This window comes from Anser anser, assembly GCF_964211835.1.
Source record: "Anser anser genome assembly, chromosome: 2".
NCBI lineage: Eukaryota > Metazoa > Chordata > Aves > Anseriformes > Anatidae > Anser > Anser anser.
This window is the reverse complement of record NC_139721.1, coordinates 54,292,840-54,318,217: the sequence shown is the minus strand read 5'-3', so window position 1 is coordinate 54,318,217 and position 25,378 is coordinate 54,292,840. Positions and strand designations below refer to the sequence as shown.

The window sequence follows — 25,378 nt, the reverse complement described above, 5'->3', positions numbered from 1 at the left end:
TGCTAGGGTGTATTTAGCATCCGCATCACAAATCGTCTGCATTCTTTTCTCTGTTTATTCAATGTACAGGTGCCAGCGGACTCTTAAATTTCTTTTTGGTAACTGTAATCTCTCTGCAGCAACTTAACTCTCGAACTTTTCTGTAACTGCCTCATTTTTGGAACTGACATAGATGAATCGTAAAACCTTTAAAAATCGCTACTTCACCGTTTACCCTTTTTGCTTCCTAGAGTACAAGTAGAGACAAGATCAGATTTTGCTTTCATAATGTCCCATGCAGTTTTATTGACTTAAGCATGATAGAGCTTAGCCCAGAAAAGCAACGCTATTGCTAAAGATTAATTATTTTGAATCATAACAAGCGTTTCATTACTTGTATTTTAAAGCTCTTGCTCCTGGTTGTTCATAAGCTGCATTTCTCTATATAAACTTACGTTTACTGTTACAGCTTCTTCATCTCGACAAAAGACGAGAATATCTTTATCAGCTCCAGGAATTCCTAGTGACTGATAACAGCAGGAACTGGCGTTTCCGTGCAGAGCTGGCTGAGTATGTGGTTTTCTGGGTGCTTGTTTTTATTGTTGTGGGTATTTACAAATTTTACAGCCATAAAACAAATGTCTTAAAGTGACATTCTTCCATTAATTTTAATGGGTTGTCTCTATCCTGCTCCACTTGTTCCCTTTGCTTAAAAATTCCTAGTAGTTGTATATCACTTAAAGTGGGAACTTGAATTTCTTTCCTATCACCATCTGTTGAAAACATTAGCATTCTGTTTAAAAAAAGCTGCCAAAAAAAGGTCACGTTAGATTCCTGTTGAAGTCAATAGAAGTGTTCTAGCATTTTGACTTCAAGTTGCTGAGTCTGAGTATGCTGAGTTCATGACCAGGATGCAGAGGAGACAAAGATCTTGAGGGGAGTAGAGCAAGCAAGTAGCAGAGTACTGTCCTTGGACTTCGTGTAAGCTGACTTTGGCTTTTTCATGGAACTGGTAGGTGGGATCCTATGGGAGGCATCACTCTGAAGGGTAAAGTTGCTCAGGAAAACTGGCAGATTTTTAAGAGCATCCTTCAAATGAAAGAATGGTCCATCTTGGTGCACAGAAACAAAGCGATTTATCAAGAGCCCAGCTTGGCCAAGAAGGGAACTCATAACTCAGCTTGAAAGCAAAAAGAGATTATCCAGGAGGTGAAGGCAGCAACAGGGTGCAAAGAAGGCATTTAGAAACGTTGCCCAGGCATGTGGCATTATATTAGGAAAGCCAAAGCTCAGCTAGAGCTGAGGCTTGCAAGGGCTGTCGGGCAACGAGAGTTTCTACTGCTATGTGAGCAATGAAAGAATAAAGGGAAGGAAAACAGAGCTGTGGCTGAAGAAGGTGGGTGGTTTAGTGATGGGAGACGCAGAGAAGGCTGAGATACTGTGTTCTGTACCTCAGTCTTCACTCAAAAGGTTTCCCAGGCCCCTGCTTAGAGAAAGATTGAGTGTTTTTTAGTGGTCAGCTGAGGGGTTGCTTGAAAGAACTCAGCCCACATCCATCCATGTCTAGAGGGGCTGCAACTGAGGGTGCTGATGGAGTTGGCCCATGTCATAGCAGGGCTGTTTGCCATCATCTTGGAAATATTGTGGAGTTTGTGGCAGGTCACCAGCAACTTCTTGAGGTTCTGTCCAGCCTGAAGTTTCTTAGGATCCCACAGTTTGCTTTATGGAACATGAATGTGTTTACAGTGTTTATTACAGTAGTGTTCTCGAGTAGGAATGATGAAATGAGCACATTGTAATGACTAATTACAGGGTATCTTTTGAATTCAATCTTGAACATATAAATGACCATTTTTGCAGTTAAAGATGCTGTTTTCATTATTCTGATATTCCCTGTCTGGTGGTTCTTCCATCTTGCAGGCAGCTGATCTTGCTTCTAGATCTGTACAGTGCCAGAGACATCTATGACTACTTGCGACCTATCGCTTTCAGCCTCTGTGCAGATAAAGTGTCTTCTGTCCGTTGGATTTCTTACAAGCTGGTAAAGTAACCTAAGGAAATTCAGGATTTCAGACTTCTGAGAGTTGGTGGTCAGAAATAAATATGGTTTTTTGTTCCCATTTCTTCTAGGTTAGTGAAATGGTAAAGAAGTTGTACATGGCTTCAACATCAACCTTTGTGGTAGACCTCATGAATGAACTTGTTGAAAAGTTCTGTAGATGCCGCAAATGGTCTGGTCGGCAAACTTTTGTCTTCATCTGCCAGGTGAAATGCCTTTGATTTTTTTATTGGAGGAGGGATTATTTTTAATACATGAATAATAATAATAATATGATTATTATTTTAATGGGAATTATAGGGGGATAAGCACCTGGAACTCTTTAAGCTGTCTATTGACATTTTTTTCATGAATGTTTGTGAACTTGTTGCCAAGGAAATGGATTTGATGGCTGCATCCTTAAGTATTGCCCCATAGATGAGCATGCATGCATCTTTAGCTTAGCCTATCGGCATCAGGTTGTCAGATCCGATACTGAATGTAAAACAAAGTCATTAAAATAATCCCTTAGTTGGGAAGCTGCTTCGTTACTTGGCGTGAAGTGAGATTTTATAATCTGCTTCAGCAGCTGGACACCCTTTTGCATTATCATTCAGAAATCAAGTGCTCAGAGTTGCTTGCACCTCTGTAGCCAGCTAGTGCAGGCTGGTCAAAACCGAAGTATTCTCTGCAAAATAAGCAGAAGGAAATGGTGAAATTTAGAGGCTGTAGCAGAGGTGCTGTCTGTGAGCCAGCATGACTGTTGCTTAAATAGGGCAGTTCTTTGAAGCGTTTGGAGAAATGTGAGCGGTGAGCTTATTTGGAGAAGCGTGTTTGGATACAGTGGATGTTTATTGAGACAAACTGTTCTTGCCTTAATATGATACCTCGTTACAACGAAGACAAAATTCGTGTTAAAAGATAAGGCAGGAAGTCTTTGACTTTTTTTTCTCCTGCTTTCAAATGTTAGTAATTTAAAATAAATAAGTTGCTAGACTTCATACAAAATAAAATGAGCCTCTAACTAAGCCTGAATTTCCTCAGCCCTAATATGCTTCATCGTTTGTGCTATTAAGTTTTGTACCACATTTTAAAACTTAGTGAGTACTACATACTGTATTCATGCTAGGAAAGTAATAAGATCTGTCAGCTCTGATTATGTGTTGGGATTTTATCTTCACTGTGCTGAAATCTAATGAAATTGCATCTGTCTTCTTGCCAGACTATCAGTGAAGATGACTGCCTGCCCATGGACCAGTTTGCTGTGCATCTGTTGCCACACTTGCTACACTTGGCATCTGACAGGGTTCCAAATGTTCGAGTCCTGCTTGCAAAAACATTAAAGCAAACGCTTTTAGAGAAAGGTTAGTGGTCAGAAATAGTTGCAGTGGGCTGACTGCTTATCTTTTAGTTGCTTCACTTCCCTATGCTCAGCTGGGAAAGAAGAAGCAGCGTGAGATGTGGGTCACACTAGCTTTTACAGCCTGTTTGGTGTGGGGTGCTGCCTTGGCTGAGAGAAAACCATAAACCTTGTTGTGTTATCAGAGCCACTGTTCTGTAACGCTGGAAAGTGAGAGTTCATGCTCATATGCCAGCCTTTTTTTTTCTTGCACTGTTTTTCCTGAATGAGCTAGGTTGTAGGGGCGATCAGGGTACAGAAAGTATGTGTGAACTATGAAGCGTCTAATAAGGATAAAGAAGAAAAATCCTTCCATACAAATCTAACATCTGTTCTTTCGCTGGGGCAGAAGAGATGGCTGCTGTTTGTTTTAAATTTTATGGTAGCAGTGAGAAGAAAGTTTCTCTGGAGTGCCTTCAGTTGCAGACTGTGCTTAGGAGAGGATCCTCAATGCATAGCAGATGCCAGAAGAGTCAGCAGTGCTCAGATTCCAAAGCACTGCAATGGAAAATAGCATTAGAAATATTGTGCCATTTTGTAAACCAGCCATGTTTACACTTGAAATACTTTATTTCTGGTCACTTTCTTCCTCAAAAACATACACTGTGTCGAGGACTGCCATTGCTAGCACAGAAAACTTTTGGAAATACAGCAATGGTATGAACTAAAATGCAAAATGTTTAAAATACTGCACAATGCAAAGGATGCCTACCCAGTGAGAACTGGGCTATCGCTAGCTGTCATGTGTGGGCTGGAGGCTCTGAGTAAGCGTATGCAGACAGTTACTGTGGATCAGCTGATGTGCAGTGATTTGTTATCCTCTGTTAACTGTGCCAAGGCTGTCACCGTTCCTGCCGTTATCGTGTAGTACTGGTGTTTTGGTTGTTGTCCTCATTATTTTTGTGTTCCCCTCCTGGCTCATACAACTCCATTCTGTTTTGCCACTGTGCAAGCTTATAGTGCAGGTAGTCCCGGCCTCAAAGATGTGCGCGTGACGAGGGGTGGTGGATAGATGATGTAAAAATAAATTCAGAAGTTTGGGGACCTCAGATCTGAATTGCCCTTCCTATGAACTGCTTGTAATTGTGTGGCTTTTATGCAACTTGTGTGGTTCATGAAAACCATCAGATATTGGGACTTCCTCTGCTTTTATTTTATACTATATGTATATATTTTATTTTATATTATCTTTATTGTATCGTTTGATAATTATTTGGCAAGCCCACCAGTGAGATGGAATGGCATGGCCATGGGTTTGTGATACCTTCCCTCCATCACAAATACAAGCACACTCTTCCCAAGTCCCTTTTGCTTTCTGTTTTCTTGTGTTTCTTTTTTCCCTTTGGTCATGGAATCTGTCACTCTTTTATTGATAGACTGTAGAAATCTTGTGCTTCTACTGGTGCTTCAAGAGCAATTATGCTTTGAAATATGGAATGATTATGTTGTTCTTTTTAAGTGAATTCATAGGTATATTCAGAAGCATGATGTTCTGATCTGACTATACGTGTGCACCGATAGTCTCATGAGATCTTGAACCTTCATGATAACATGCTGAGGTTTGCACTGAAGTATCTGCTGTCTCTTCCTCCTATAAGTCTTGTGCATTTTCTCTTACAGAATATTTTCTAAATTCTGCCAACTCTCATCAAGAGGCCGTGGAGCAAACAATTATGGCGCTTCAAATGGATGACGACAGTGATGTCAAGTATTTTGCAAGCATACACCCTGCCAGTACCAAAATTGCAGATGATGCTATGAGCACTGCTTCATCAACTTATTAAAAAGTTCCTGAATGTTGCTATAATTAAAAAAAAAATTGTGAAACAAACTATCCTTGTGCTTCTAAAATGGTTGATACAGGACAACCTCTTTGGAAGGAGAGTTTTCTTGCCAGACTTAACAGGTGGATGTTATCTAAACCTGATACCAGGGATTTTAAGTCAAGAAAAAGTAAACATAATTATGTCAGCTTGACTTTAGAAAAACACTGCTCAGAGGATTATTTTTGCCACCGAAGCCTTAAATCTTCTGTCTTCCTGAACAAATGAAACTTGAATTGGCAGATCATTTTCATTGTAGAAAGGATGTGATTTCCAGACACCTGCATTGTTTCTCCTGAGGAGTTAACTTAGCAAGTATTTTCTATAGCAACTGATAGCTGAAATGGCTGGAAAGGCAAATTTATACCAGGATGTAAGACCTCCAGTATTAGCGCTAAAAGTTTTTATCATTCAAGGACTTGATCTGTGTGCAGCTGGGCACACCCTTAAGTGGGAATAGCTTTGATGTGTGTAAATGGGGAAAGTAGAAATTTGGATTTCTCTTAAGGGCTCAGTGCTAACACTAAACTAGAATTTGATTTTAATCCTTAAATGCAGCATATTGCTGTACCCATTAGCAGAAAACTTTGCTGAGTACCTGTGTCCTAATTATTTTCATGCTGGTCATGACCTAAAGGAAATTTATTAGCACATATACTTTAAGTCAGGTATTTTTAACTTGATCATGATCAGCTCTGAGGTGCAACGTTTTTCTTCATTTACTGTACATATCTGTGGGCCTCCTTGGAGTGCTGCAGTCTTTAATCATGTTGTTTAAAGCTGTTGTGATACAAGTTGTTCTCTACTTGTCCAAATAAAATTTATTAATAAGATTGAAAGCAATCTTGTGACCTTTTTAAGACATTAAAAGAATAAATTTGAAATTTGTGTCCTTTTTTTCTTCTGGTACTCTACACTTTGATGACTGTGGTGGGGAAAAGGGATTGCATGACGCTTGTGAAGGGATCTGTAGTTTGAGATGGCATGGATGCACTTTGGTGTGTAATTGAGGTTTTGCTAGATTCTCTTTCAAGAGTCCCCGTTTCTCTTGGGAACCTGCCGCTCCAGTGTGAAATGGCACCTCTGGATTGCTGGAGCGAATCCAAACATACAGTTTCCTGTAAGTCTGGATTGAGGTGGAAGTCCCAGCTGCCCTTAATCTGTGTTCAGTCCTTTGGCTGCTTTTCTTTCCTCTCATTTAAAATGACTGATGCAGTACCTACTTCTGTGTCTTCCAGGAGCAACGTGCTTATATCACCTTCCCTCCAGCCTGTGGAACCTGAAGTGCGAGAGGCTTATTTTCCTGAGGAGGTAGAAACGGCTGTGGCAGCTTATCTGTGATGTGCTGTAGCAGAACACTTCCATTTATTAGTTGGGTGACTGATACCCTGACAGTTCAGCCTCAGGCAGGTTTCTCCTCCCCCCCCCCTCTGTTTTCTGGGAAAAACAAATTCTTCTGCAATTTCTTCTCTAGTAAAAAGGAAGATGTTATTTATTCCCCAAAGACCCGCTGTTTTACTCCTGAGTATGGCCGTGGAAGTGGTTGAGATAAAGTCATCTCTGTCTGCCTTGAGGCCGGTTGGGTTTGTGATGGTTTGAGTTGGTTGGTTCGGGATGTTATTTTTATTTTTTCCTTGTCCCCTTTGTCAAAATCAGCTCAAAATTTGAAAATGCAGTCCTGCATCCTGTTAGAAAGCTTCTGTAGCACAGGTAAATATTCTAGTCAGATTTTATTTTCCTCAAGTTCTCCAATAGTTGTTCAGAAGTGGTGCAAATCGCTGGACTGCGCGCTGTGCCGAGTGACAGCGGGTTGGCAGAAAGCTGTGAACTCTTCAGGCAGGAGGAGTCCCGAGCTCTCCCTGCTGCCATACAGAGAGCAACTGGGGGTAACTGGTCCTCTCCCAGGCCACGTGATTCCCATTTCAGAAATATGCAGTGAAGTCCCATCAACTTCCCCATTTTGTTCGGGGGACATAAATCCCTTCCTGTTCTTCCTCAGTGTAAAGGCAATTGAGTTGTTGCTGGGTCGTGGATGTTTTTTAAGGTGAATGGGATCAGCTGTTTGGTCAGATGAGAGCATGCTTCACGTAATCCTGGAATTCTGAGTGGAGCCTAATATTTACAGGAGGAGTACTGGGACTTTAGGTGAAATCGTAGCGTTTGGAGTTAGGAGGCACGTCCCAGCCTAGTTCTGCTGCTGCACTCACGCGGTGTTCCACCAACCCAGTAAAACGAAGCAGTGTAGCCGATGCTTTTAGATGGTTTCTGTTACTTAGAGTTAAGATACCTTCAGTTTGAAACGGTAAGATTGGTCTTGCAGATGCTTCATTTCTGTTCTGTATTTCCTCAGTGCTGGTGGAGGCCTGTGAATTAGAGGGGCATTCTGAGGTTTTTCCTGCGGCAAAGCCCCGTGTTGCCAGCTGCAGCGTGCCTTAACTCCCCTGACTTGTAGCAAAGATCATCTGCAGGGAGAAAGAAAAAGCTGTCCTCCTCCTCCTCCTGTCACCCTACATGTCGTTTATCCATCTGCTTTTCTGCTTCATTTGGTGATTCCCAGGAAGTGAAGGGGAAGGGAAGACTTGCCTTATTCTCAGAGCTGCCCCAGAGCATTCAATCTGCAGCCTGGGGGCTGTGGTCTCTCTGCTTAACTCTGACAGGGAGTTTTCTCATGCGAGCAACGCTAGAAATGTCGGCATTGCGAGCTTGAACTCCAAATGTCCCTGAGGGTATGGGGCTTGGGGAAATGTGTATCTCACTTCTGAGTGGTGAAAAAGGAGCTGCTTTTTTTCTGTGTGGGGCAGCGTCTGGGAACGCTGCCAGAGATGCTGTTACACTCCCTCTTGTGCGTGCTTCTCCTCAAGAAAGGCTCGAGCTGCGTGTCTAAATTTGTTCCTTTGCTGGTCAGTATGTCTTGAGCAGAAAGTGGGGTAGCTCCGAGGTTGTCATCTGTTGGTCCGTGGTTTCCCAAAAGCAGTATCATAGTTCTGTCACTGCCTTCACGGTGCAATACCAAGTTAGTCTTTCATGAACAATTCTCATTGTTTTCCATTTAACGTCTTGGCTCACTCATCTTGGAGTATTTTTCCTGGGAAATATTTTTTTTCCCTCTATGTCCCGGCTGCAGCAGTGTCTGCGTTTCTCCCACGCGCTGTTTTTCACAGCGGGGTCCCTGTCCTCTGTTGTGTCCTCCCCAGAGACTTGTAAGGATTTGGAGGGGCGTTTTGTCACCACGATTTCTTGCAGATTTCACACCAATAAAATCAGTAAATGCGTGGAACCATCTAGAGGGTGTTTGCTTTTAACCTAGTCACAACTGATGCTTGCAAATCCTTTTTTTTTTTTTTTTTTGATATTTTGAATGTCCCCAGTGGCTTTTGCACAAATTCTTGGCCCCCTGGGTAAGATCCTGCTTTCATGAGGACTGCAGAGCAGCCGGCTGATTTCAGCCCCGCTGAAATAAATCTTTGTACGGGTTTGGCAGCCTCAGTGAGAGACGAGGCAACCCTCCGGTGCAGGTGTAGCTCTGGTGGTGATGGTTTCTGCAGCAGGTCAATTTGATCGTGCTCCCTTGGTTATTTGTTACCCGCGTGGTGCTGCTGGCCCCTTCCGTCTGCAGTCCGTCAGAGGTCGGGCACAGCGGTGGCTGATCCCAAAGGGGCAGGGCGAGAGGGAAGAGGGAAGTCTGCGCTGTGGCTCGGGACAGGGAAAGCTTTGTTTAACGCTCGTGCTCCAGACTGATTTCAGCCTGGGAACCTCTGTCTTGTTAGGATGAGGAGAGGAGTCTGAGACTGGCAGGTGGATAAAAACAGAACCCCTTGTCCACGTTTTCTCACATCAGTTCTCTCTAATACTGATGGCAGAGGCTTTTCTTCCTGTCTATGCTGGCATTCAGGCAACACAGAGAATAGATTTAAAGTGATTAACCTGTTCTTCGGCTGCAGAGTTAGGCTGTACTACCAATAGACCACCTTAAATACATAAGACTATGACAGGAAAGCTCATTTAACGTGTGTGATGCCAATTCCTCCCTTCCCTTTCCTCTCCCAGTGCTTTCAGGCTCTGCCTTTTAGTTTTACTGCGCAGGATTTAGATGAGAAAACCAAGAGCTCAGGGTAATGGAAGTGCTTTAGAGTTCAGCTGCGGTGGAGGCTGTGCTACGCCTGGCTGATTATATCCACTGTGAGGTAGCAAAGATAAGTAAACAGATTTGGAAGCGTCTTCCAGCTCTGCGATCATAACCAGCCTGCTTTGAGTACTGTGACCTATTTCTGCCGAGATGGAGCGATGTGGCTGTGTGTAAGGTGTTTTAAAAGGCTTAGCTGCAGGTGGTTCTGAATCCCGATTGTGAAAAGTGAAGGTAGCGAGCGTGTTTTTCAGCGTTTTGTTACCAAGAGCAGAAGAGATGCGTTGTTTGAACATCAAAAGAAACTTCAGTCGTTTTTCGTCATTCCAGGTTTTCTGTGTAAGTACAAACCTGGGTAAATTTGGTTTGAGTAAGATGATGACAAACTCTCAAGTGAGAGTTGGGCCATTTCTTGTCACTGATCATTTATTTTGCAGTGGTTTCTTTTGGTCTCTTGACAGAGGGGTTTGGTTTGGGTTATTTTTTTTGGCCACCTGCTGGATTTTTGTCTGACAACTTGGGGTCTCATAAGCAGCGCGAATTTCCTACCTGTACCTACCTCTCGGCCTCACCCCCTGATAAAACAGCCGGTGGCTCCCAGTAGCGGGGTGAGGCTCTGTGTAAGGGAGAGAGCAGCAGGAGCTCGCCGGGACTCCCGGGCCAATGCCTGGTGTGCCAGCAGCTGGAGGCGGCTGCAGCTGTGCTTCCCAGATCACCTGCAGCGCGGTGCCTGGGCGAGGCAGAGCTGCTGGCCCCCTTCCCTCCCAGGGGCGGCTTTCAGCTGGGGCAGGGGAAGCAGCGCTGGGGTTTCTCTCCTCTCCCCAGAGCCCAGCAGAGGAGAGGGGTTGGGGAGGGGAAGGCTCCTGCCCGCGAGCCCCCGGTGGCAGCGGGTCCCTCCCTCTGCAGCAGCCTATTATTTGTGCGCTGCTTCTGAGGCCAGAGCAGCCCCTACACGGTGCGGGGGCTGTGGAGGAGCAGGGACAAGAGCGCGGCCCAGGCAGGCGGGCACAAGGGTGGATGTGGAGCACTGCTCACTGTTCTTTATTTGTCTTTGCCTAACTGTTCAGGCAAGTAACAGGCCACTTCTGGCTGCTGTTTTTTTAGAGTAAAAAGACTTTATTGGGAGAAGATCTACTCGGTATGCAGTCTGGAGCTGACTCATCGTATGATTTCAGTAGGTTATAAAAGCTGTCACGTTTCCAATTCCAATGCAAGTAACCTGCTGCTGGCAAAAAAAAAACAAACAACCTGGTTTGTATCCTGATTGATTTGGGTAGTACAGTCCCAGTGACTTGTTTGTATAGCGTTTCTTGTTCATTCTGGGTTTCTGAAGTACTGATTTGACAAAAATCTACTCCAGGCTTGTGTTGAAGAGCACCTTAAAAGCAGGTATGGGTATGTAGTTGGTCCCTGTGCCCCATCTTTGCTGAAATACTGCTCTGTGGAAACACTGGGCCTGACAAGAGGAAAGCAGCCAGGCCATACCAGACCGGTGCAGGAGTTTCATTAAGCCAGGCCAGAATACCAGAACTACTGGGGGTGCACGTTTGATTAAAATTTTTTTCCTGGTTTTCATTAAAGGTAAGTCTGATTATTTTGTCCTAAGGTTCTGACAGAGGTTGTGCTGCTGCAGTCAGCATGTGCAAGATATTCTCTGTCTTACTGTGTCGATTCAAATTTGTTTAAAATAATTTAAGTCAGTAATTCAAGACTTGAGTAGGCCTACGTGAAGGTAGCCTTCTGTGCCATTTGCTTATGTGAGCTGGCGGCATTGCTGGTGCTGTGGGAGGTGCTCTTCAGAGCACGGCAGCCCGGGTTTCTTGGTAAGAAGGCACCTGGGAGCGGTAAGGCAGCCTCAAAAAAGTCACCTGAGCACCCTCAGCTCCTCACGTGCTTTTCATTAGACAAATACTTGGAGAGAATTTGAAAGAAGATTTTTCAAGAAACATGTTTCAGCTGTTTGGAAACTAAACTTCTGCTCACAGCTGCTGTGTGACTGCAGAAGCAGCAATTCCACCTCCGTGTCAGATTTGCATGGTGAAGGCGGCAGGAGCAAGCACGCCTGGGCATGTGCTGGAAGTAATGACGTGAGTAAAATAGAGGTCCATCCTAATAATCTTTAATTTGATCAAATTCAACTTGATTTTCAGCTTAGTTGTGGGAATTGTCTATGAAATTTAATTGTGGACAACATTCTTTCGGAGGAGCACCAAATTCATTTTTGTATCAAGTGCAGGGAGCTATCCAGGAAGAGTAACTCTTGTTTGCTTTAGAAAAATATATTACATGTTATGAAGTAGATAAACTAGAAACTACTTTCAAATGGCTGTTGAATTTATTTGCTTGATAAATACAATCCTAACAAAATAAAAGTTAACCAATATTAAGAGATTTTTCTGAAGAACATTAGAAAAATCCATGACAATTCAATAGGAATTAGTGTGAAATAAACAAAAAAAAAAGTTTAAATATTGCCAGCAAATATAAAATGTATGTAACGAAGGCAAGGGAGAATGCTTTAGTTTACATTTGTCATCTGACACATTTTTCTGTGTTTATAAACTTTTTTTCCCCAAATTTTAAAAAAATACTATGCCGTTTTCTATAACATATCAAAGCATTATTTGTACAAAATCAAATCATGGCCAATGATTCACAACAGTGCAATAGATACAGAATATAACCACATCCAACAGGTGCTGAAAATAAATATCCAGATTAAAAAATACGACAGGCTCTCTGCACCCTGTGGAGCTTGCTGTCGATCTTTAACGTGACGGACAAGTCTCATGAGCATCTGCAACATTTAACGGCCCTTAAGCGCCGGCTGGCTGGAGGCTTTAGAGGGCTGGAGGCAGTAAAACAGCCAAACCAGAAGCAAGTCCCAGGGCGGTGGGGTTTAAACAACAGAAAGAGGCTCTCGCTGGACCCTCGGTGCCTTCAGCAAGCACAAGCCATTTGCGTTTGTGCAGCTGGAAATAGGTATTGCTTGGTCGGGCAGGTCTCCCCGTTACTGCCTAAAGCATCCGTCAGTGGCTCGCTCAGAGGGACCGAGACACGAAATGGGTTAAAAGAAGGCTGTTGGCTATAGGGCAGCAGCAGGAACACGGCCTATCCTACAGGGGCGTGATGAGGGCTGGTTTATAAACAAGCAAATGGGATAACTACACTGCTAAAAGAGGTGAGCGGCTCTTGATGAACGTTTCATCATACAGAGACATAAATAACATCTGTAAAGTTTTACATTTATTCAGTACATCTTAAAACAAAAAAGAACTTTAAGGGCATGTTAGGTAAACATGATACCCCACAGTCTCCCAACTTTTCAGCCAACCCAGAATAAATTTAAAGCTCCCGTGTATATAATCTGCATCAGAAAGGTATCAAAGGCACAAGCAAGAAGTGACTAGGTTAATAAGCAGAAATAATGGTCAATGAGAATGAGCAGATTCACAAGGCAAATAATTAATAAGTGTGGGTGGGTTTTTGTTCATTTACTGAAAAAGAGATCTTCAGTTCTGCTCTGATGAATGTAAATAATGGTTTTGGTTTAAAATAAAACTGTTACTGAATTATTTTAAATCACCTGAAGGAAACCAGTCTTGAAATAATCTGATACTAACTGGAAAACTCTTCTGGCCTTTCTAAACTCACCTGAGTCTGATGAGTAGAAGCCACAAGTGCTGGAGACAAAAGTCTCCAGGGCTTAAAAGAAGTTTCTTTACATAATGTACACAGCCAGCAATAATTTGTGCAGTTTGACTCAAATTACAGTAATTTGCACAGTTCGGTTGATTTTATGAACATCCAAGGAGCTTGATCAAATCGGAGTTTCTTTTCTGTCTTTACTTGGTGATGGCTTGACTTGCTGCTCCTTGCTTGCTTTTGGCTGCTCTTTGGCTGCTTTTGTCTCCAGGACACTGTCTCTTGGCTGCTGAGAAACACCCCCGCGTTTTTCCGCTTCTTCTTCTTCCTGCACCTGCTGTTCTGATTTCGCTCGCTGCAGCAGTCGAAGCTGCACACGCAGTTCGATGATGGCCTCTCGCTCCTCGTGAATTGCTTGGTTCAGGTGATTGTTCTTTATCTTTTCAGGAAGGAAAACAAATGTCAGAGCTCCTTAAACAGAACTGCTGTAGCCTGGGGAGGCCAGTAAGCATTGCACAATGAAGCTTTGAGGCTAACCCAGACAGCAACGTGGCCTCGCACACAACAGTGAGTTAAAAACGGAGCGCGTGGGTTTCGTGCCTAGGCATGACCGACGCAAAACAATCTGTCTGCACTCTGCAGGCACCTCTGCACAGCAAGTAACCACTGAGGAGGAGAATACCCGTCAATACTAGGCTTCAAGTCTTACCTCCAACTCCTCATTCTGCCTCTGCAAATCTTCTAGGATGACCTGCAGTTCCTCCTCATCTTCGCTCTCACTCTCGCTCTCAGAAGAATATTCCTCTGTTTCACTTCGGCCGTGCTGCTGGCGACTGAAAGAGCAAGGACACACTCAGACTGAAATGCCTTCTCAACATTGCCAGAATTGTAGCAGATTTAAAAAGTTAAGTTATGTCCACCGAACAATCTACAATGGTTTTAAAAACAAAATTAGAATTAAATTAAGATTTTAAACTAAACAAATCAGTGATTTCCTGTGGGGGTGGTTTTCTTGGTGCAAACGCCTCTTTCTCTTTATATTGTCACTGCGTTTTTATACTAACGGAAAATATCCTGAAAGGTGCAAAGATGGGAGGTTTCAACAAAAGGGAGAGGCTTTCAAACACGCTGACGTGCACAGGGTGATCTTTTCAGCGTGGTTTAGAGTACTGTTTCAGAAGAGCACACACGCACATCAGCGTGCGTGCCTGACTGAGGATCTGACACAAGCAGTCTGCCTTTTACCTTTGTATTTCAGCTATTTCTGCGCGAAGGCGATCGATTTCTTCCTTCTCCGAGGCAATTTGTCTCCGCAGAAACTGCTCCATGGCCAGCAGTTCTTCTTGTTCTGTTAAGATCTCATTCTCCTGCAATGACCAAGTAGTTCACTTAAAGCCCTGACGTTATGTTCTGTGGGAACACAGGTAAGGGATACTCTACTGCTGTGCCCTGGGAAGCGAGGAGATAGGCAGTTCCCTGAACTACCTCCAGAAGAGGTGGTTGGCGTGCCTGCTTTGAACTGAGTCATCTAGACCTCAAGCCAAATCTGCGCTCCAAGCCAACACCGTCTGTTCTGATTCCTCAAGATGGTCGCTGGACTGAATAGTTGTGGCGACGATGCACCCAAGTTCTGGCATGTTTGGCTGTTTCCTTAAATCACAGGGGAAAGCTCTGGATAACTAGAAAAACTACATGCTAAAAGATGGCTTTGAAGATGAATATAAAGAGGAAGGTGCAGCAGTGAGAAGATCAAAGCAACTGAGGGAGGCAGAGGCAGGCAAAAAAGACAAAATAGTTGCCTTATTTCCTTTGATCAGCAGGAAAATAGTTAACGGTACTAAAACTGGTTAGGTTTGGGAGTGTAGATTTAGGAATGCTTTCTAAACACGTAACCAACACAGCCTGCTTTTGGTGGTTTTCTGTTGTCTCCTTTCTGCCCTTAACAACAGTGCCCAGTTCCAGGTTCACTCCTGCAGGTAGCATTCTTCCCCTACTTTATTTAGACTTAATAACTGGAAGAAACAGAACAAGAAAATACCAGCAGACAGATACGTGCTTGCCATCTACCTGTGCAAGTAGAATATTTATAACTTCTTCGTTCTCATTCATTTCTTCTTTGGAGACATCCTCCTTTGAAAGGCTAGCGATTTCTTGTGCAATCTTTGTTTCACACTCCTGCCAGAGAAGAGTACAATTTTCAAAAGGCCAGTCTCCCAGTCACTATTTACTGTTAAGATTTTTTTAATGTATTATTTTCCAAATTTAGAATTGCCATCTCAGTTACCTTGAAGTTTTCAGGGAGGCCTGTTTTTAATTTCAAAGTTTGCAAAACAAAATTGGGTAAGCAATGAATATAACATTCCCCATCTTTCTGGGACATACGGCAGCTTAAAAAGAATGCTCTTGAAGTTTGTTCACCTGATCCTTGTAGTAATTCGTTTTGTTACTCCAGGACGCACTGTTTTAAGCACGTAATGACTCCGTGCTCTGTCACACACTGTTTTTAGTCATACATTGTTTTACGAACAGCTGGACGGTCATGATACTGCTCCTCAGCCTTTTAAGAACTAAGATGAAAAAGCCTGCATAGAAAAGACTGAAAGGTGGTTTGATCTGACTGGGTTGCCTTTGCACATTATCAAAATTTAGGGAATGCTCAGTCATTTTGTTCTGAGTCATAAGAATAGTAAGAAAACTTGAATGTGCAGCAGGAAATCATAGTGAAATGCCTCGGTGGCACCTGTGCTTTCTAAATCCACATTACAGCCCCCAGAATACTGACCTGTACCTGCAACAACAGCCCCCAGGCCTTGGTTACAGAACCACCTCTCAGCATTTTCAACTGTAAGATGAAACAGTAAGGCCAAATGATGCTACCCAATAAACGGGGTAACAGTGAAAAACCTATAGCCGTGAAACTTTGGGAAGAATTCATGTTGTTATAAATACTCCGACATAATTTTCATCTGTGATTTACGTTTGGCCGATAAATAGAAGGTTACCCACCTGTCTCTTAGCTTCTCTCAGTTTCCTCTTAAGAGCTGTCAAAATTCTTTGCACCTCCCAGAGTCTCTCTTCTTTGGATAAGTCTTTTATCCCTGCCTGCAAGTCTCGGTGTAAACAGTTCAGTAGGAACTCCTAGAAATATTGTCAAAGCAATTAAGTGTCTATAAGTATATCACAGCGGAGCAGAATCGGAAAAAATATGGTCTTGGCTTCATGACAAAAGGCTTGGAGTTCTGTTTTTCAAAGCATTACATGTGGTAACCCGCACAGGACAATCGTGCTATAACCAAAAAGCGTATTATTATACGCTTATAAGAATTTATCTTTGTCCTGGACTTGACGCATTCAGTAGTAAACAGGAACACTGAAGTAATTACCAACCTGTCGTCTGATTTCTTCTTTGATGCTTTCTTGTGTTTCTGGAAGCGCTGGCATGGTTGCCATATTTGACCAACGAAGAGGTTTTGTCACCTGTTTTAGGGTCACATTCCCAAAGAACTCCTGGACATGTGTAAAAAATACATAGAGGACACGGTTGCTGATCTGCAAAGAAAGGGCAGGGCGGTTAAGAACACTGGTTAAGATGATTTCTTCACATCATCTGCATCTGTGAAGCATAACATCTTTCTCTAGAAATACAGCAGCCTTTAGTATCTGCTTCTGTAAGCAGTAAGTGTTAGTTTGCGCAAAAAGATTAAAAGCTGGATCAACAATTCTACTTCAGATGGCCCAGTACTGGCCTCAAGGAATCACTGTGCTGTCTCTTGTCTGTGCAGCTGAGGCGTTTTCATGATTAAGCTTGAAATTTTCATGTCTCACCCTACCACAGTTATTTCCATCACTTATATTCATATAGAATTTAAGTAACGTAGAAATTAATTAAATTTTTCTTCTTGACCACATAAAGGGAGTTAGTGATAGCAGCAGGTAAGAGGGGAACACCAACCATACTGTGCTATGGCTGGCCACCTTCTCTCCCCTCCCAAAAATTCAAAGTATTTTCTACAACTTCTCTCTCAGATGATTGAAAATAGTAGGAAAAAAAAAAAGTAGTTGAAAGGAGCTGGTACTGTATTCCTTGCTTTAACATGGGACAGATGCAAATACGGATTTTGATACTACATCATCCAATAAAATTCAAAAATTTATCCTGAAAAGGATTAGAATTGCCACTACCTGTATTTTAATTGCTAAAATCTGCTTCACAAGAAAGCATGATTGAGCCTGCATCATTTTACATTAATTGTTGCTGCTTTTGTTAGCAAGAAAATGACTGGCACAGCAAAACAGCAGAGAATAATACCCAGCCCTTTTGCTGCTGGGCCTCCACCTAAACTCCTAATAAAAAAGCAAAGCTTTTCTGAAGTGTGGATCTTCTTCTACAAGCCCCACACCCAGTGCCATGTTCCCATCGTGAACAGGACCCATTCTGAGCTGCGTTTAATGTAAAGTTGTTTTTTTGAGGAATTAACCAATCCAGAAGCCACACAGTCTTCCTAGAAAATGAAGTCAGCGATCTGACTGCAGACACCAGAGCCATTATCCCAAGTCACTACTGCACCAGGAAGATCCATTTGCAGCACAGGGTTTGTTGGCTTGATACTAAAATGAAGCAACAAAATAGTCTTCACTAGCTTACCACCGAATCAGAAACACAGAAATTCTGTATCTGCATGACTTACGGGATGAATTCAACATTAAATTACTTGTGTTACAACACAATTAAAACCTCTGACAGCGATCGTTGTAGTGCCTCCGTAATAACCCAGACATCAGATCCGTAGTATGCAAGCTCACATTCAGAGAGTCTTTTGTTCCCCCCTCTCTGCATTTCAGGTTCCCAAGGTATAAAGAGGAGCTGTAATTTAGCTTAACTCTATCAGACAGTACCTGACTCACACCTGCAAGAGAATTCCTATTCCTAAATCTTTTGTGGGCTGAAGTTCTGCCCTAACGCTTGCGGTGTGGGGCACGTACCTGGACAGTCGGGCTGAGCACTATGGAAATGTTCTGGATGTTCATCTTCGTTTCCAGTTCCTTTGCAATAACGTGGTCCATATGCACAACCAGCCACGAGATGAGGAGATGGTTACACTCCGGCAGCTCTTTCAGCAACCTCTGGCACTCCTGAACCTTCTCAGCTTCTGTGCTCTTTCCACAGGCATCCTCAAAGCGGGGCATTAGCTCTTTGGTAAGCAAATTTTCAGGCAGTTCTCGTAGGTATTGTTTCAGCAAGCTGGCTACAGTATTGGGCTCGTATTCTTCCAGGTTGGGAGATTCTTCTCGATCGTAGGCTGCTTTTAGCTCATCGACTTTTGATTTTATTCCTTAAAATATTTAGATCAAGAATTAAGGGAAATCTTCAACTGTAAACGTGCAATAGTTAGAAATGTTTCTGTTTTTTTGAGATGCACCTCTCCTTACAAATTAATTGAGGAATACCTCTAAAGGTTATCTACATGTGACAAAGTTAAAATCATGACTTGAAATTACTTGATCGCTGCATCTGAAAGCACTGAACTCTCCTATGAGGCTGAACCAGAGCACGTCTGACGTTCTGAATCAGAACCGAGGTCAGTGGATTCCCTTGCATCAGGGAACATGAATAAGCAAGGAAGGATGGGGGAATGTAAAAACAATCATTTATCTGACTTCTTTCAGGCTGTTCAGTTCTACAGCCCTAAGCAAACACAGTCTTATCAACTCAAGCACCGTGCAACGAGTTCTACGTATCGGCCTTCCTCTGGCAAAACAAACCCCTTGCCTTCTAGTTCCCAGGTTTCCAGCTGGAGGAATCTCACGCCGGATTCTTGGTTCGAGGCACTGTATGAATAAACACGTGTTCACGTAATTATTCAGCCTTGCCAATACTGTCTGCACGGCGTTTTTATAGCTCAGTGATATTCAGATCTTCCAAAAGTCAGGCAAGTTTTGTTCTTAAAGCTCAAATCCTCACCTGACTTTCACTGACTTAATGCATTGCCACGGCTCGGCTCGCATCCAGTAAACAAAACTAGGCGCACCTAGCCCATGGCTAATGCCAGGTAAATTGTGCTCTATTTCACGTCCAAATAAGTTGTCACAACTGCTAAGCCGCTGCAATTGTCTTTCTGAGCTCTCCCTTTAAACAATCTTACACACACAAGAGGGTGCTGTTGCACTGGAGAACACCTAGGAAGCACAAACGTCAAAAATGCCTTACAGAAAACAAACCCTCCGTGAAAATTCCCAACGCATCGTGCCTTGAAAAAAACATACAAACAGGCTGTTCCAACAGGCAAGACTAAGAAACTGCTTAAACTGCTGTGGCATTTATGCATCCCTACCAAATACCACGCAAAATAGCAGCATAAAGGCAGCTTAATGAAGCCTTGAAAATTTGTTCGATTGCTGCTTTGCAGTGCTAGATCATAACTTGTTTCAAAAGCTTCTCTTCAAGCTCCTTTTCTCACTCGTTCTTGCTCCCCTAAACATTCACACGGAAGTACTTACACGAGATTTAGTGCACGAGGAGCTCACAAAGGGACTGTTTTGTTTAACATGGCTAAAACCGACTCCGATTTATGTAAGCTGGTGTTACACAACTGCCATGGTTAATTATCCTTGCTGTGGCTAAGTCTAAATGCCGAAACTTGCATTTTCTGCCTATTAGTGACTCTGCTCAAACAAAAGGAGATTTTTTGAAAAAAAAACACAACGGAAAAAGCAACAGTGGGAAGCTTAAGTAATAAAAGGGCTACTTCTCTTCTTTGCCTTTCCCATCAATTAGCGTAGTAATTCTTAATGCACAAGTAAAAAAAAATAATCAAAATTATGTGCAAGCTTGCCAATCCAGTGAGGTTTATTCGTAATTACCATCCTATCAGAAACGGCCCAAAGCTGTGTATGTTTACTGCCATTAGCAGTACCCTCATATTAGCAACTTCTCTGGTATCGCAGCCCGAGGGGTTTGCTGAACTGTAGCTACCTGATTATCTTTTAGATAACTGAAACCAATGCAGCTCTAAACAGTGTCTCAAGGTGTTGAAAGTGGTAAAACAATAAGAAACGCGCAAGATCTTAACAACCTGCACGCCAGTGTGCCCGCAGTACCTGAAACTCTGTAGATGCCTTCGCACTTCATGCCATACTTCTCTACGTAATCTATACATTCACGGAAAACTGCTGGCAGGCGGATGCCGTCGTACATCATGGTCCTGTCCACTGCATCAGACAAAGGAATGCCAAACACAGGTCTGTGACTTGGAACATCCACTTGAGGTATCTCTGTCTCTTGAATCGGCTTTTTCTTTTTCTTCTTCTCTTTCCACTGTTTTACAACATCTGCTGCAGTTAAGTCTTTTGACTTCTTCTCTTTATGCTTGTCTTCCTTATGCTTGTCTTCCTTGTGTTTTTCATCTTTGGGTTTCTCTTTTATTTTAAAATCCTTTTCCTTTTTTTTGGAAAAGCTGGGCTTCTTGAAGACATGTATTCCCTTGGACCGCTTCAACTTGGAAGGGCTTTCAGCCTCATCACCGGAGCTGTCCTCTTGAAAGGCAGCGTAACCTTCGGCTGGTAGGAAAGGAGGGCAAGAGGAAAAGCAAGAGGACAGCTGTAAGTTTGCTCACTTTCTAGACACATAACTAGGAGAGAAAAGGTAATATATAAGGAGAGAGCAGTTATGTGGTAAAGCAGCGCCTGCCTGACTCTTCGGAAGGTTTCCTACAGTTGTTACACAATTAAGTGTAACAGTGTGTAAATAAGTGTAAATAAGACTAAAGGAAGGTCGCACAGTTGCATCAAAGAAGCCCCACGGCTCCTGAACAATCTAAACAATTAATACTTTGTGTACTTACTCATAATGGCAATGTCCATCCTAAGGGCTAGTTTCCCATTTAATAGTGAAGGAAATGCAAAATAAAAACAACTGTCTGGCAACTTCTCTATGTTCCTGTAATCAACAGTATAAGAGTTGCTGTTAAGGATCAGCCACTACACACACGTAAGTCTAACAGACTTAAGACCAAACTACACTTCAGTCACTTAACTCCCCAACCCCACTCCAAAATATTACGCATTTTCAAATGAGCATGAAGTTAATGAAATTTCAGCCTCAAAAAAAAGTCAAAAAAAAGTAAAAAGTCCAAGCGCACTTACTTTTCCACTGGAAGAATAAAACAATTGCAGTACCACTAGCACAATACCTGCCGGTGAAGCTGTATGTTTGTCTTAACAAGCATGTGGGAGAGCTTCAAACGAGTCCATGGGCAGAAGGCACTGTCTCAGCAGCAAAACACCAAGCGTCATTTAAAACACCAGGGCACCAGGGCTTTTACTAATTCCGCCTCTGCAGCTAGCCCTGCCTAGCCTCCAGGCAAGAACAAGGAAATCTTTAAAGGTAGATTACGAAAACAAAAAAAACAACCAACCCACCCCAACAAAAAGCAAACCACCACCACCCACCCCCAAAAAGCACGACCTAAACCAACGCACAAACCAGAGCGACTTACAAGTCAATGAACTGTGATTTTACATACACAGAGCCCCGTATGGGGAAGGCAAGCCTGAAACCTGTTCAACAAAGGAGACATTTTACCTGTCCTTTGCACAGACCAGGCCCCCCAGCACAGTGGAAAATGAGCTTTTGCTTCAATGTGATGCCCCATCACACAGCTGTTTTGACATTTTTCTGCTGCCTACAGGCAGTGAGTGCCTGTGCCTGAGCGAGGAGGCATGCTCACAGCCAAGTACTGCTTCTGAGGGAATAACTTCGGGTGGTAGAACATCACCCCCTTCCTTAGATTACACGAGAAAGCATAATGGGCAAGATCACATGCTGTAATGTTTGCAGGTAAAAGATCTCGTGCAGAAGAACCAGCAGACATTCACAACTGTCTTCTCTTCTTCCAGCTCTAAAGCACACTAAGCTGCAGAGCTTCTCAGCGCAATTTCAGCACATCCAAGAGGCCGTCTGTATTTGGAAGCCTCTTCGTCTGCTTTGTGGAAGGTAGTTTTTAATAGTCAAAAATACGAAATCTATTAAAACATGGGACTACCATCAAAGAATTACAACTGTTTGACCAGCTTTCCCTTCCTGGGCTCTTTCCTAGGCCTACCAAACACAAGCACTTTCATGGAAGAAAGGAGAAAGACCTGCGCACTGTCCAAGTGAATTTTTAATATAAAAATGCAAATGTTAACTGGAGAACGACCAGCAACCAGGTCTAATCCTCCTAGTTTACTGGCTACTTCATCGCTCACTCTCTTTGTAAACTAAAAATTGGAATGGGTAAGGACTAAGGACTCCAGTCCCACTGTGATAAGGAGAGAACTGCTGAGAACTTCACCGTTAGGTTTTGGGAGATTGAGATGGGACTGGCACTGAGAGTTAGGACAGGGTTCACGGGTGTAATTCCTGAGCAGAAAGCTAAATCTTCGCCAGACAGAGCCCAAAACTTCCCAGTGGCTAGCCCCAACAGCTCCCCCAGCTGCAGGGTTCCCCTGGCACAGCACTGTGACCACCACCACCAGCACGTTCCCAGCACCAGCAGAAGGGACCACGCTCGGAGGCCGATTTCAGCAGCAGGCAAAGCGCCCCTGTCGCCTCTCTCCGTGCTTGATGTCGCAACGCAAGCCTTAGTGCTCTTCCAGATATTTGGTAACGTAATACCAGCAACGGCACGTTCCTGAAACTGGTATTTCTCGACTTTGTGAGAAGACAAGAAGCAGCAAGTCACAGGCATAACCAGTCTACTTGAATCTGTCTCAGCAATGTAAGTCAAAGTTTAGAAAGATACACTAATTACAGATTCACAGGGAATCTCTCACCTAAACCTATATGTGGGAGCTTCTACGTCTCTCAGACCAGGCTGACTCTACTTAGAAGTAACCACAGTTCTGGTAATAAAATCACTGTAATCTGTTTCATCAGAGATACAATAAATTCTCTTTTCTATAAATTTAGGTTGTTCATCAAAAGCACTTGATAAATAAAAAGAACAATTACCTATCACTAGTGAACTATTTCTGTTCACTGTTTCCTCAAGACTTTCAGTACTAACATCCTGCGTTTCCCACCACACTAATACGTGTCAAAGACATTTTCCTGCACCTACTGGGGATAAGTATCAATTTAATAAATACTTCAATCCCACAAATGTAACAACTGGACTACCTTTAGTTCCTTGCTCCAGCATCTTTAGAACTCCACAAATTTACATTATTGAATGCTTTTACTGTAGCTAAACATGATGTTGCAAATATAGCTCTTACCTTACTAAAATACTGAAAAACTCTTAAATATATTAAAAGACTCAGTGTTACTCTGGTAACATCTAATTTACAGGATTAAAAGCTTTGTCATGCAGTGACGAAGTTTCTATCAGTTTGTATCAGTCTGCAAACTCGGGAGTACTTCTCATTTTCTGAACCCCCACAACGAAGCTATAAATTCACGCTGTAGCATTTACTGTTAACACAAAGGGTTGCATTATGCAGAACTGCAACACTGCAAACCTACCATAAGACAGATTTTGTGCATCGGGTTTCTGATGGCTTTCACGTCATTTACACTTCTCTATCTTATTTTGGTTCCCTGGGGACCTGCATGCCTCTGCAGTTAGCTCACTACAAGAGAACACGGACCGTTTTTACACACAGAAGATTGGTAGGTCAAACGTGACTACAAAGGCCAAAGAGCAATGTTAATATTAGTTATTTAACTTCAGTTTGTCAGAGGGTTTGCCACCAACCTGTATACCCTTTCTAAATAAAATAGTAAGGACGACACATAAGTATAATGAGCTTGGGTAGATGGCTTCTATTTCCTCTCCTTGAGCACACGATGGATTGTTATTATTAATAGAAATTTCCAGCTTACAGATGCTATCAACACTTACTATCCAACTTTCAATTATATCGCTTTGCTTTTAATAAACATTCAGCTCAGTAATAAAATCCGATCACTCCCAAACAAATTCTGCACTCACATTGCTGTGCTTCCCCTTGCAAAGAGAGCAAAAGGAGTTTGCTCTCATGTGCATCATGGGCAGAAAATTCCAGTGATGTCTTATTCTGTAGACCTGGAAACTGTATTCAGAGCTGCTCAACACATGAAAACAATAAAAATAACGTTTTCCTTCCAATGGCAGGCACTCAGTTATTGTGCAAGATGACAATGGCCTCCTCACAATTTCTAACAGACCTCTCTCTGAAGACTTGGTCTCCACTGCTAGAACTCATTTACATCAGCATTTCGCACAGAAGTGAAAGATCATAAGCGCAGAGACAACTCATCATTTCAGGGCTTTATCTGGAACAGCTGGGAATACCATTAGCGCTTTTGTATGGCTGCCAGACAGCCACACTGCTGATACATTCCTGAGCAGAAATTAGTTAGGAGAAAAATCCCATAGGACGATGACAGGCTCCTATCTTCTAGCTGTTGGTGCCCGTCAGAAAGAGCTGCAGATTCCCTGAACCCCACACAAGATAGAAGATAAAGGTTAGCACACAGCTGGAGACCAAACAGTGTTCAGAGCAGGTCCCCAAGTTAGCAGCAGGAGTATTTATGGTCTCATCTACATCCCCCAAAAACATGGGAAATCTTCCCCAGCAGATTAGGGATTCAGACTTCAAAAAGATTTCCTGAAAAATTCAGAAGATACTGTTACCCCTTCACAAGACAGTTTAGCTTACAGTTCAACTGATTCTCTATTTTCTGAAGAATTATTTAAAGAAAATTATTACAAATAAAAAAATCCTAGCTCCATATTGAGCCCATCCTGCTCAGTGGTATCAATCTGAGAAGTAAAACGTACAAGCAGAGTAAGATACACAAGAGACTCTCTGAAACTGCTCTCCTACAGAAATTTTAATGGATGGAATAGCTTTTTCTTCATAAGTATTTCTTATGATCTTTTGTAAGGAACTGCATCTTTTATGACTTTATCAGCACATGATTACTGAAAGGAGGTTAACCATTTATTTTGTAACATCAGTTATTCTGGTCACTCTCTCATATAAACCATTACTGCTTCAAACAAAATCTGGTTTTGCTCCCATGCTGCCACAGCACAAATTCTTGCATGCACAAGGGTTGTTTTGAGTCAGGAAATAGATTCAAATTAAAACTATCCCTGTAAAAAGAAAATTCATTTTAACCCCTTAAGTCACCTAAAATAACTCACTCCACAGCTGACCTCCATTCTGGCTATCACAGAGGAGTGGGGAATAAATATCACAGGCACATGAAAACAATATGCCATTTAATTTTTATTTTTTTTTTTACCTTTTCCAAAACATCTTTAGCATTTTTTCTCAGAATAATTGCTGTGTATTATTAGGTTATTGCCACTAACATTAAAAATATCAAATCATTATATTAC

General features: G+C 42.6%; 2 protein-coding genes across 21 annotated transcripts in view; one reads left to right on the top strand and one right to left on the bottom strand.

Moving 5' to 3' along the window:
- PPP4R1 (protein phosphatase 4 regulatory subunit 1) overlaps positions 1-6,123 on the top strand; it is a 64,509-nt gene extending 58,386 nt beyond the window's left edge. For all 18 annotated transcript variants that reach the window (XM_083826641.1, XM_083826640.1, XM_083826638.1 and 15 more), the window contains 5 exons: positions 449-549; positions 1,900-2,020; positions 2,110-2,244; positions 3,240-3,381; positions 5,037-6,123. In XM_083826641.1, the coding sequence (XP_083682767.1) occupies positions 449-549; positions 1,900-2,020; positions 2,110-2,244; positions 3,240-3,381; positions 5,037-5,200 (663 nt within the window). In that variant the 3' untranslated portion in view covers positions 5,201-6,123. The remainder of the gene's footprint in view (positions 1-448; positions 550-1,899; positions 2,021-2,109; positions 2,245-3,239; positions 3,382-5,036) is intronic.
- Positions 6,124-11,675: 5,552 nt separating this feature from the next.
- The window catches only part of RALBP1 (ralA binding protein 1), a 34,596-nt gene continuing 20,893 nt past the window's right edge, over positions 11,676-25,378 (bottom strand). For 2 of the 3 annotated variants that reach the window (XM_083826652.1, XM_083826651.1), the window contains exons 3-10: positions 20,106-20,564; positions 17,991-18,340; positions 16,395-16,556; positions 16,014-16,145; positions 15,075-15,182; positions 14,253-14,374; positions 13,717-13,840; positions 11,676-13,446 (exon numbers count right to left, since the gene is read on the bottom strand). In XM_083826652.1, coding sequence (XP_083682778.1) covers positions 13,183-13,446; positions 13,717-13,840; positions 14,253-14,374; positions 15,075-15,182; positions 16,014-16,145; positions 16,395-16,556; positions 17,991-18,340; positions 20,106-20,564 — 1,721 coding nt within the window. In that variant the 3' untranslated portion in view covers positions 11,676-13,182. Of the gene's footprint in view, positions 13,447-13,716; positions 13,841-14,252; positions 14,375-15,074; positions 15,183-16,013; positions 16,146-16,394; positions 16,557-17,990; positions 18,341-20,105; positions 20,565-20,848; positions 20,944-25,378 lie in introns of all 3 variants that reach the window. The other variant, XM_083826653.1, reaches the window with a different exon arrangement.